The 12,525-nt window shown below is 35.3% G+C and overlaps 1 protein-coding gene and 1 pseudogene across 1 annotated transcript; both read left to right on the plus strand.

The window, feature by feature from the left end:
• Nucleotides 1-6,436: 6,436 nt before the first annotated feature.
• On the plus strand, nt 6,437-9,912 carry LOC136233944 (probable UDP-3-O-acylglucosamine N-acyltransferase 2, mitochondrial). Its single transcript, XM_066023680.1, has 9 exons — nt 6,437-6,564; nt 6,681-6,888; nt 6,983-7,059; nt 7,503-7,552; nt 7,857-7,921; nt 8,250-8,301; nt 8,435-8,505; nt 9,493-9,559; nt 9,700-9,912. Exons 1-9 carry the CDS (start codon nt 6,441-6,443, stop codon nt 9,751-9,753), a joined length of 768 nt encoding a protein of 255 aa, XP_065879752.1. The 5' UTR covers nt 6,437-6,440; the 3' UTR covers nt 9,754-9,912.
• Nucleotides 9,913-10,738: 826 nt separating this feature from the next.
• LOC136233515 (protein TRANSPARENT TESTA GLABRA 1-like) lies at nt 10,739-12,298 on the plus strand (annotated as a pseudogene).
• Nucleotides 12,299-12,525: the final 227 nt, after the last annotated feature.

A 12,525-nucleotide genomic window follows, 5' to 3' on the forward strand; every position in this document is an offset into this window, starting at 1 on the left:
TCTTGATTTGATGGTATCCCATGTATGCATCTACAAAGCTCAATAACTCGTATCTAGAGGTTTCATCCACCATTTTGTCAATTGGAGGCAAAGGATATGAATCCTTTGGACAAGCCTTGTTTAAATCAGTGAAATCTATGCATATTCTCCACTTTCCGTTGGGTTTCTTCACCATCACAATATTTGCAAGCCAATCAGGGTAGTACACTTCTCGAATAAAGTTTGCCTCCAGTAATTTATCAACTTCTTCTTCTAAAGCCTTTTGCCTCTCCGGAGCGATTCTCCTTTTCTTTTGCTTGATTGGCTTGATGTTTGGATCAACATTCAAGTGGTGGGAAGCTACATCCAAACTTATGCCAGGCATATCTGCAGGAACCCAAGCAAACACGTCCACATTTCTCTTAAGGCATGTGATTACTTCACCCTTCACTTCTTCTATCATTTTACTCCCAACATATGTTATTTTTTCCGGATCATCCTTTTTCAATCATATTGCTTCAACTTCTTCAACTGGCTTCGGTTTTGGCTTATTATCAGATTCTTCTGAAATTGCCATTGTTTCTGCACTTACACCATGCTTTCCTTTAATGGAAGAAACGTAGCAATTGCGAGCTTTCTTTTGATCCCCTCTCACTTGTCCTATGCCGTTTGGTGTAGGAAACTTCATCAATAAGTATCCTGGCGATATCATGGCTCCCATGCCGATAATCAGTGGTCTTCCTAGTATCACATTGTAGGCTAGAGATATTGATTTGACTACCATAAAATTCACCATCCTCGTAATATTACAAGGTTCGTCGCCCAACGTGATTGGTAATTGGATAGACCCTGCCACCTGGACGGCTTCCCCTGAGAAGCTAAAGAGTGGAGCCGACACCCTCTTCAATCTATCTAAAGACAAGTTCATCTTCTCAAAACAATTCCAATAGAGGAGGTTGACCGAACTCCCACTGTCAATGAGAATTCTTTCTACTGGAAACTTCATTATGATAGCAGAAATCACCAATGCATCATCATGGGGTACAACCACATTTCCTTGATCTGCAGGAGTAAAAGTTATGGACTCTTCTTCCTGAACTTTCATCACATTATTGACTTCATAAGCTTGTCTAGCATAAGCTTTCCTTCATGAAGAGGATTCACCAGCCAAAGTTTCCCCTCCAGAAATAACATTTATTGCTGGATACGCCGGCTTGTTATCAAGAGCTATGGCTTTATCTTTTTTGTCTTCCTTCCCTTTGGCGAATGTTCGACCATCCTTTTCTCTATTTTCCATGTATCTTTCTTCCTTTAAGTTTCGTGGTTTTTCCCTTCTCCACATTTCTGCATAGACAAAATTTTCAAGCTTACCTTGTCGTACCAATGATTCTATTTCATTCATCAATTGCCTACATCGATCAGTTGAGTGACCATGAGTTTTGTGGAATCGACAATAAGCATCCGTAAATTTTGCCCATAGTTCTGTCAGTTTTGGGAGGGAATGTAAGGAGTCCGGATCTTTCAATGGCTGCCAGGATATTGGAACGTGGTTGGAGTAAAGGTGTGAAATTCTCATATCTCAACTTTGGAGCATGTCTTGCTTCATTTCTTCTCCCATTTCCCTTTTTTACATCATCAACCTCATCCCTCTCCTTCCTTTTTTTATCTTGATTTCCTCTCGCCCCTATATTCCTCATCACATCTTCGGAAAGGATGAATTTATTAGCCCTGCTGAACAAATCGCCCAAGGTTGAAGGTTGATCATAGGAAAGAGATTTTTGGAGATCCCGCGATCTTGTTCCCTGAAGTACTCCCGCAACCGCCATTCTAACTTGGAGATCATGAATCTCGAGAGTTGCAGCGCGAAACCTTTCTACATAATCTTTCAAGCTTTCTCTTTTATCTTGCTTTATTGTAAGGAGATACGTTGCATCCTTCTTCCTTTTGGTGTTGATGATGAATGCTTTTATGAATTCTTTTCTCAACTGATCAAAGTTGGAGATGGAGCTTTCCTTTAAGCTATTGAACCAAGTACGAGCATGATCTGATAAAGTGAGTGAGAAAGCTCGACACATTATAGCATCTTCCCATCCATGTAATAGCATTACTGCCTCATAATTCTGCATATGATCATAAGGATCGCCTTTTCCGGAGTAAGTGATGAGTTGTGGCATCTTGAACTTTCGAGGGAGAGGCTTATTCATGATCTCCCCTGAAAAGGGGACTTTTCTTGCTGTTTGTTCGTCACTGTTCGGAACCAACTTCTTTTGTTCTAATACCTGCTCGATCATCCTTTTAAGATCTACTGTCTCTTTCGCGCTGAACATAGATTCCTCTCCGGCCTTTTCACGTGCTTTCGAATTTTCTTTCCAAGAACTTTCCACAACCTCATGGATCTTTAAGTTGTTTCCCTTACGCTTTCCTCCTTCACGTGGTTCTGAGATTTCATCATGTGGTAACTCGACTTCAGGACGCTTTTCTTTGTTCCGAAATTCTTTGTCCCGCATCTCTTCTTGAACAAAAAGCATTAACTCTTGGAGTCGATTATTGTTTTCCTCAAATTTTTTCTTCAACTCCTCATAGTCTGCTAAGGGAACGGTGGGCGGATTAGCTCTTGATGGGCCATGTTGGTCTTCAACGTGTTCAACACGTTCTTCTTCATTGGCTTGGCGTGCATCGTGCTCGTCCGGAATATGGGATGTTTGAGAAGGTGGAACTTGAGATCTATTGGGAGGCATCCCTTTTGTTTACGAAAAGTAGATGACGTTGAATGAATGGCTTTTTGATCGAAATTTCCCACAGACGGCGCCAATTGTTGTAGCCTGAACTAAACAATAAATTTATTGAATGGGAGATCAATCGATGAATCTCTGAAGGAAGGCGGTCCTTCCAAACAGGGTGATGACATAGACGTTCCTCGAGGATCGAACCTCCTTGATGAAGGTCGAAGGTCCCTTGATGAAGGTCGAAGGTCCCTTGATGAAGGTTGAACGTCTGGATGAAGGTTGATCTTTCTTGAGGATTAAACCTGTTACAGTGTGGGAAGCGATCTTCCCACAAACGCTCTGATGCTTAAGTCAGATACCGTCAAAATATAGTATTATTTTCTCTCTCTAAAAGCCAACCCTTTTTCCTTCGAACTTAAACCTATTTATAGGAATAAGGGAAGAAGTTACTTGTGAGCTATCGGTAAGATACCGTCCTGAACGTGGGTACGGTTATTTAGGTAGATAATGGGTTACGTGTGTTATGGTTATATCAAATACAAATAACAAGAACATTGATATAAACAAGTTAAATACATTATATGTAGGGATAATGTACTAAAATAGGCCTATGATTTTTAGGAAAGTATCAATTTAGGTTCCACTCACAAAATAGCATAAATATAAGTTTAACGTTTTAAAAAAGTTATCAATTTAGGTTTCGATAACGGATTGTAAGCGGTGAAAAATACCACTTTTATGGAGTTAGAGGGGTAAAAAGAACATTCTATGAGTTGGGGGGATAAATGGACAAGTTGATGGGGTGAGAAATACCACTTTTATGGAGTTAAGGGGGGTAAATAGGACATTCGATGAGTTGATGAGGTAAAATGACAAATTTAGACAAATTAAAGGGGCTGGAGAAGCATTAGGCCTAAATTTTTTTCTAACTTCACGTTCATTATGACCATTTTGAAACTGCTCCAAACTTTAGTCAACATTATTACAATTTACCCGCTATTTCTGATCAAAAGTTTTCAAAATTCATCACCATCACCCTCCCTCTCTGACATCATGAAATTCTTTTTCAAGAATTTGATCCTCTTTATCCATATCATACTCATTTACCAAGTTGTCCTTTTCTTCCCTTTTTTTTTGTTGTTTATTAGGGTAAATTACACTCATGGCCACTGAACTTTACCTATTTTAACATTATGTCCACTGAACTTCAATTCTCAACAGTATAACCACTTAACATCGGTGGCAATTCAATTTTAACTAACTCCTCAAAATGACCGTTAAAGACCTCAAAATGAAAATATTCAAGAATTTAAAGTTGTTTAGAACGACATTTACCATGAAACCAGATTTTTTATTTCCAAAATCATATTTTTTGGATCTCTCTCTCTAAAAATTTACTTTCTCTTTTAACCAAACAACACCTAAATGACATCAAAACGAAAATTTTCAAGAATTAAAGTTCCTTAGAATATAATTAACTCTTCGAATGTTTTATTTTGAGGCCGCCAACGGTCGTTTTGAGGTGTCGAGCGGCCACCGGTGTTAAAAAGTGTAAAGTTCGGTGGCCATACTGTTAAGAATTGAAGTTTAGTGGCCACAATATTAAAATGGTAAAGTTCAGTGGCCATGAGTGTAATTTACCCTTGTTTATTATGGACACTAGATGTATCTAATTAAAAAAAAAGGTAAAGATTAAAAATATATATAACTCTTTTAAAACCTTAAAAATCTCATGTGACAAATAGGTGCATTATGAGTCATAACCATTGCTAGGCACACAACCTACATATTGATTCTCGTGAGGCAACCCGAAAGGCGGTACACCTACTATATGATCATCGAATCACAAGTACAGCTTTACGGTCGCCTGAGTGACAATGCCTTTCGGATGTAATGAAACTAAGCCTAATGCCTTGTTGGTCTAGAGTCTTTGGTGCGCCTTAAAAACTATATCGATTAAAGCCACAAATATCAGCGTCAATGAGGATGATTGCTTACCTTCAAAGCTCACATCACAAATGATCCTTGAAATCTTAAAGCATTCAAATGATCCTTCATATTGTTTTTATGCTTTGATAATAAAATTGGGATTGATGATCTTCTTATTCGGAATTTGATTAGTTTATAGTTTAATCCATTGTTATCTAAATTATATATTTGAGTTCTAATATGTTTGAGAATTTTTTTTATAGTGATATAATTATTTTGCGTATTATGAATCGTGAGTCTTTAATGTTTCCCAATCCTTCTATTTTTTTACCAGAAATTAGCTTCAATATTTATAGTTGTAGGATCATGTGTCAAATCGCTAGTTACTCTTTAGGAAATTACAATAGAAATTGGTTGTGAAATTGAGAATAAGTTTTGTATCTGGACACACAGTTATACAGTGATATCGTATAAAACGAATCAGATACATGACATTTTAAGAGCCTATGGATCAACCACCATGTGTTCCAATTTGAATATTCGAATCAGTTTAGAAGCTTATGTGGACGTTTCTCCTCTAACAGAAATCCCCATACAGCTAGATCGAAGATTCCACATCATGGAGGACTTCTCCTAAAGCCCAACTCCTAATAAGAGGAGGAGTCCTAATAATACTAAAAGGATTCCTTGGAGTTGGGCCTTATAAATAGACAAGTATATCAACATCCTACGGTACGTTAACACTACAACTCACAACTAGTCATTACTTTTCAACTCTTCCTAAGCACCTATTGACTTAGGTATTGGAACGGATTCGTTGGATTCTGGCCCTCTCTGACATTTGGTTATGTTTTACAGGTTAAACCCGGAAGACTTTGCAAGACATTCAAACTCTCCGTTACAAGTTCACATACACAGATATCATATAGTGAAATTGTTGGAGAAGTAAGATTTGTGTTAAGACATTTATAAGCGAGAAACTGCTATATGCAGAGAAGTTGATCCATAACATAGTATCCTAGTCTCTAGAACCAAACGGTCGAGGGTTCGAGTATTAGCAACCTCATTAATAATAAGACTGGCGCTCGCCATATAATCCCGTATGTGACCCTAACGGCAAAACAACTTCTCGAAAAAAATGGTTTGACTTCAATGCAATGAAAATGATTTTTATAGATATATTATGATCTATTACTTCTCCGACTAAAATTTGTGTCTATAAAAACTATCGCGACTGCTACCAAAGAGGTCAACGCCGACATATCAATATCTGTCGGTCTTCCATCGGTGATAACTATCACCGACAAAAATTAGGCAAATATCGACATATTCTTCCGTTGGTGATATTGTTTTTTCTTGTAATGATTTATGGTGGCAAAATTGCATGTAATTAATTTATTAAATATATTCACGGGAAGTGGTGAAGAGACTAAATCTGATTAAGATTATCTCAATTAGGATAATTGTGGTAGATTAAAAAAAGATAGGGTTTTTACATATATAAATCATAATTAGTTATAAAATTACAATTAAATCATATTACAAAAATTAATTCTTAATGTGTTACTATCTATATATTATAAGTAGAATATATCCTAATTTAAAAATTTACACCGCGAATTTATAAATCCTATGATTTAAATTATTAGTTGATATAATTATGGATTATATTTTAAAAGCCGAATTTTTTTATGTAAATTTGGATCACATTTGAGTTATAATTATGTTGGGCCTAGGCCCATCATGTATATGAAAACTCGATGAGCATGTTTTCTTCTTGCTAATTAGTTCCTTTTGAAAATGGCAATGTCCTCGTCCAATTTGATTTCCCGTCTGCTTGCAGTGAAGCCATTTGTTGAACATGTTCAGGCTTTTCAAATACTGTTTAATCCTATCCGCCATCACTGCTCAATCTCTGTTTCTGAAATCGGTAAGTATTTTATGTTTTGAAAACTTTCACTATCATGTAGGAAACCTGTTTGTTGAAATGCGTCTGAGACTATTTGATACTAACCACCACTTGCTGTGCGGCGATTTTAAGATTAGCGGACGGTGCTGGACCGCGTAGTGAAGAATTTTCAAAATGGAGCAATGGCGGTGGAAATTTCCACGAATCAGCTTGTATTGACTCAACTGCAGTCATTGAAATTGGTGCTATTATTCATCCCAAAGCTGTAGTGGGTGCGAATGTTCATGTTGGATCGGGAGCTGTTATAGGACCCGCTGTTAGTTTAGGGCAATCTACAAAAATTGGGTATATCAGCTTCTCTATCTTGATGCAATAACTTCTATTTTGGCAATTTCTAGTTTTTGGTTTTTTATAAATAAATGTTTGTGTTTTTATGCAGTTATAATGTCTGCCTTAGCAATTGTACTGTCGGAGATGGATGTGTGATCCACAATGGGGTGTGCATTGGTCAAGATGGTAATTTTGTATTATCATTGTGAAGTTGATACCGAGTTATTAATTTTAGGCCTAATACATTTAGTTATTGGTCTCCTAAACTTGCTTAAATTGAGCTAGTGGTCTCCTAAACTTGTTTAAATTGATTTATTGGTCTCTTAAACTTGCTTTAAAGTGATTTATTGGGCTCCTTAACTGGCTTAAAGTGATATGCCCTTTGTCAAAATCTCCACTTTATCTGTCACCGAGAACTTAAGGATTAATCATGTCAATTTAAACAATCTTAAAAGATAATCAATTGTTTTCAAATTGGGGAGGTCAATAGACTTTTCTAGAAAAAAATTGCAGAGCTAGGGATATATTAGGCGTTATTTTTTTGTCTACTTATTCCTCTTATTTCAATCTCTTTTTGGAAAGAATTTTTTTTGAATAATTCTGAACATAGATGGTATTTTTTACTGCAGGATTTGGGTTTTATGTGAATGAGCAGGGAAGCATGGTGAAGAAACCTCAAGTGGGTGATATTCTTTAGTTATCAAGCATAATGTTTTAACAGTTTCTCTGCAACTACATCAAACGTAATAAAAGCTTTCAAATTGTTAAAAATCCAAATTTTGAGTGTAGATGAAATGAATAATGCTTTGTTAACCGAGTTTTATATCTAAAGTTATATAATTGCTCAATGGCTTAATATATCAAATTGAAAGATTAAAAGTTTGATCAACAAAAATAAAAAAGATCAAGGGCCTTAGAATATTTTCTTTTTCCAATTGCATTCTATATATTAGCTGTCATTTCATATTGTGTCATTTATGCAGCTGCTCAATGCTAGGATAGGGAACCATGTAGAGATTGGGGCAAATACATGCATTGACAGAGGCAGGTGAGGTCTGTGCAGCTTTGAATATCTTCAATTTGTCAAAATGGGTTATCATAGTCGTGTTATCTGATCCATATATATATATGTATATATATATAATCATGATATAAATACAACAAAAATGATAATTGAGTCAAACAGATCGTGTGGTGTCAGAAATTGACAGCTTTGATAATTGAGTCAAACAGGTCGTGTCAGGCGAATTATTTGTTGTGCCCGAAATTGACAGTCCTATCCATATTTATATGCTAAATAGTAAACTTGATAGCATTTTGGACACAATCCAAAGTGGAGCAAAGTAACTAAGTCTCTCACTTCTCTGTTAATGCAGTTGGCGAGACACAGTTATCGGAGATCATTCAAAGATAGACAACTTAGTCCAAGTGAGTCTTTTGCTCTTTGCATTGTTCTTCCATTGGTTGTGATATTTGATTGCCGTCCAAGTGAGTCTTTTGCTCTTTGCATTGTTCTTCCATTGGTTGTGATATTTGATTGCCGTTCTACTTGGCTTTGCAGATTGGTCATAATGTAGTTATTGGTAAAAGTTGCATGCTTTGTGGACAAGTTGGAATTGCAGGTTCTGCTACGTATGTTGCTTCTAAATTTTACATCTCTCATGTTATCCCTTTTGGAGTCCTTGAAATATACTAAAGGCTTAATACATCAATAGGTCCCTGTAGTTGATACGTCGAGCCGACCTGAGCAGAATTTGTAGATGTTGCATTAGCCACCTGAATTTACTTAAAGTGTCTTATTGATAGAGCAGTAATAGAGCCCGGCTCTGCAGAAAATGGATGGGCTCGAGCTCAACACACTATTCGAGCTTGGTTCATTAAGAAAATTATCTAATCCTAAGCTGTTCGCGAGCAACTCGTTTATTTGTTCACATGTTGTGCTTACGAGCAGAGCAACTAGTCTATTTGTTCATGAGTTTTGCTTGCAAATAGGTTGTTAACTTCCTTCGTATACTTTGCTCTCGAGCAACTAATTAATTATGCTCATTAATTATGAATGAAGAATTGAAGTCGAAGATAGAGTTTCAATCTCATTTGAAATTTCTTTAACACAAAACTATGTAGTTTTGAAACCTAGGAAACTAAAGTTTCACGCTTTAGCGAGCTGAGTTTCGCCGTGTTCAAGCACAACTCGTTTATGAATCGAGCCTCAAAATCATGATTAAGCTCAGCTTGTTTATAAATCGAGCCAAACACAGTCAAGTTGAACGTCGAGCCGCTTGTACTTCTAAACTTACTTAAAATGACCTACTTGCCCCTAAACTTGCTTAAAATGACCTATTAGTTCCCTAAAGTCTGCTTACTGTGATACTCGTTTCAATATACCCAAATCTCCATTTACTCTGCCATGTATCCTAGAGGATTAATCATATGGCTTTAAGTTTAGGAAACGACGAGACATCCTTAAAGATCTAGGTGCCAATTGGTTTTTAAGCCAAATCCATGGCTACATATACATAATGTATTCAGCCTATACTCCGTATATGTTCTTAATTTCGATTTGTGGATTTTCAAAAGATCATGTAATGAAAATTTGTATCTTCTTTATCTCTTATTTAGGATAGGTGACTATGTTACTTTGGGAGGAAGAGTTGCAGTTCGTGACCATGTGTCTATCGCATCAAAGGTATTTAATTGATTAGAACCACATTTTTGAATTTCTATATGTTTCTTAGAATATCATTTCCATCGGCTCTATAACTATAGATTCTATAGATTCTATCAATTTTTAATCTCGAAGGTAAATTCTTTTCTTTCTTTCCATAGAATTTTGCGATTAGGTTCGAGTTCAGCCGTCCAAGATTAATTTCCAGAAATTAATACTTTGTCTTCTGCTTGCTTCTTGCATGACTGGTGAGAAGAAACTTGATTTTAAATATATAAAAGAAAACTCGATTTTACATGTACAAATGCAAGAAGAATAATAATTTCTTAGTTTTATGTTATTATTATATGAGTTGAATGTTAATAATTTATTTATTTTACTATTTAATATTTATTACTTCTAAAATAGTATTAGATTTAGATATGGAAAAAAATGCACAATACGCCTAGGGCCTCCAAAATGCTAGAAATGGCCCTGATCGATACATAAAACTCATACTTTAATGATCATTAAAACATTTTACACATAATGAGCTATGTAAGATTGTGACGACTTTCCCAAACAACTCTAAGGAAATACCTTTTAAATCCGGTAAAAATAGAAACTTGTCTTCGCCATTCTTGAATCGGAACCTGTCAGATGAGCCAATAATACAAAACCTTTGTGGTGTTTGATGAAACTAAAAATCAAGCGCACAAAAAAGAAATACTGATTTTAATTGTTGAATATTAAAAATATTGAAAGTATTGACTAATGTTACTGTTTGATAAATATTAAAAATAAGTACTAAATTTTAAAATATTAGTTGGTAATATTCAACTTAACATTTTAAGTTAAATATTTTGACTTACCAAAATAAGTGAATTTTAACTTAATGGAATAATTTAAGTAGCTAACAAAAAAAAAAATTTAACAAACACACTCAAATTAAATAAATACTTAATATATTAATTTAAGTAAATTATTTTTGTTAAAACCAAAAATAAAATTGATGTAAGTTCTCCAAGAATGTTGCAAAAGAAAAATGGTTGATACACAATTTTTTTTTCAAACCATTGTATAATGGGTAAATTACACCCATGGCCACTGAAATTTACCTATTTTTATATTATGGCCACTGAACTTCATTTCTTCCCAGTATAGCCACTGAGCTTTACACTTTTTAACACCGGTGGCCACTCAAAGGTATTGTTCCGAGTCGGCCGATTCACCGAGTCATCCGAGTCGGTCAATTTAGGCCACCATTTAAAAAAAAAAAATTAATTTTTAACAACTAAAAAATGTACAGCAGAATAAGATGACTATTCACTTTACAAAAACAAAACAAAAAATACACAAGTTATGAAACACAAATAGTTTCAATTAGATTACTCTTCACTCTTCTTTTCTATTTATTTATTATTATCTTCTTCTACTCTTTATTCTTTCTATTTTCCATGTTACGTCTGTCTCTACTTTCTTTTATAACTTGATATAATTTCTATTTAGATATTCAAATTGCATTTTTGGACTAATATTTAAAGTTAAATATGATTAACATTTTTTTATAGCATTTTGAATTTGATCTGAATCTTACGATTCGATTCGATTCACGAGTCCCGATTTGTAAAATGAGATTTCGAGTCACGAGTCGAATCTCGATTTAACAACTATGATTACACCTCTCTTTCACCATCCTCCCTCTCTACCTCTCTCTCGCACCTTCTTTAATCCATTTCTCTGTTTTTCTTACGGATTCTTCCATGGAAACAATAAAGAGATTTTCCATTTCTCATCTCAGATCCAATAATTCCATTACTTATGACTCTCTTTACCGACTCTACGCCATGGCCTTCTCTTCTTCCGCTTCCCCTTCTCGCGCCCACCACCACCGAGTCGTCGTCTCGGTAGCTTCATCGAAGACTACAGCAACTGTGTCGACCATCCTTACCCTTCGACCTCCTTGCTTCTTCTGGCGACTTTCTTTGTCTCTAGGAAGTCCGCGAAAACTCCGCCGAACCTATTTCTGTCCTGAATAATAGTAAGACAAGTGAATTTTTTGCCCCGTTGACGTCTTTTGATTGGAATGAAAATGAGCCCAAGAGAATTGGGACTAGCAGTATTGATACAACTTGCACTGTTTGGGATATTGAAAAAGGTTTAATTGAAACTCAGTTAATTGCTCATGATAAAGAGGTTTATGATATCGCTTGGGGTGAAGCAATGGTGTTTGCTTCAGTTTCTGCAGATGGATTGGTTAGAATTTTCAATTTGAGAGATAAAAAACATTCCACAATCATATACAAAAGCTCCCAATCTGATACACCATTGCTCCCATTAGCTTGGAACAAACAGGATCTAAGGTACATGGCTGTTCATAGAAATTTGGATTAAAGAACGTATGGGAGAGAGGAGTAAAGAGTGGGGATGGTGAAAGAGTGAGGTGTAATAAATTGATTGGATAAGAAAATAAATAAAAATTAAATTACTCATTTAGACTTTACCGTTTATTACCACTTCACAGATATGTTAAATTAGGGTATAATTGTAGGTTTGTGAAAAATTTAGGGATAGTTTTGTGGGTTTATTTGATATAAGGGCATATCTGTTTTTCTGTAATAATACAAGGGCAAATATGTGTATTAACCCTTAATTTAATTATGACGTTTAGCTTAAATGGTATATATTTTGTAAAACGTTAAACTTAAATTCGTATTATTTTTAAGTTAAAACTTATATTGGTACTATTTTGTATGTGAGGCCTAAATTGATGCTATATTGTAAACGTTAAGCCTAAATTGATATTATGTTGTAAACGTTAAGCCTATATTGATGCTATTTTGAACGTTGAGACTATATTGGTACTTTCTAAAAACCTTAGACCTATTTTGGTACCTTATCCCCTTTATTTTTTATGTTGCTTACTTGTTGGCATGTCGCAAGCAACGCAGGGTGTGTCTCACATTTTCTGAATCCAACCAATTCTATTGATAAAGTGATGGTTATTG

Source organism: Euphorbia lathyris, chromosome 6 (assembly GCF_963576675.1).
Source record: "Euphorbia lathyris chromosome 6, ddEupLath1.1, whole genome shotgun sequence".
In the NCBI taxonomy this organism is placed as follows: domain Eukaryota; kingdom Viridiplantae; phylum Streptophyta; class Magnoliopsida; order Malpighiales; family Euphorbiaceae; genus Euphorbia; species Euphorbia lathyris.

Excerpts from the sequence above, each read along its gene's own strand:
- LOC136233944 (XM_066023680.1), top strand. The coding sequence starts at position 6,441 with ATGTCCTCGTCCAATTTGATTTCCCGTCTGCTTGCAGTGAAGCCATTT. Across the intron at positions 6,565-6,680 it reads AATCTCTGTTTCTGAAATCG|CGGACGGTGCTGGACCGCGT; the intron begins GTAAGTATTTTA and ends TTTTAAGATTAG. Across the intron at positions 7,553-7,856 it reads GCATGGTGAAGAAACCTCAA|CTGCTCAATGCTAGGATAGG; the intron begins GTGGGTGATATT and ends TCATTTATGCAG.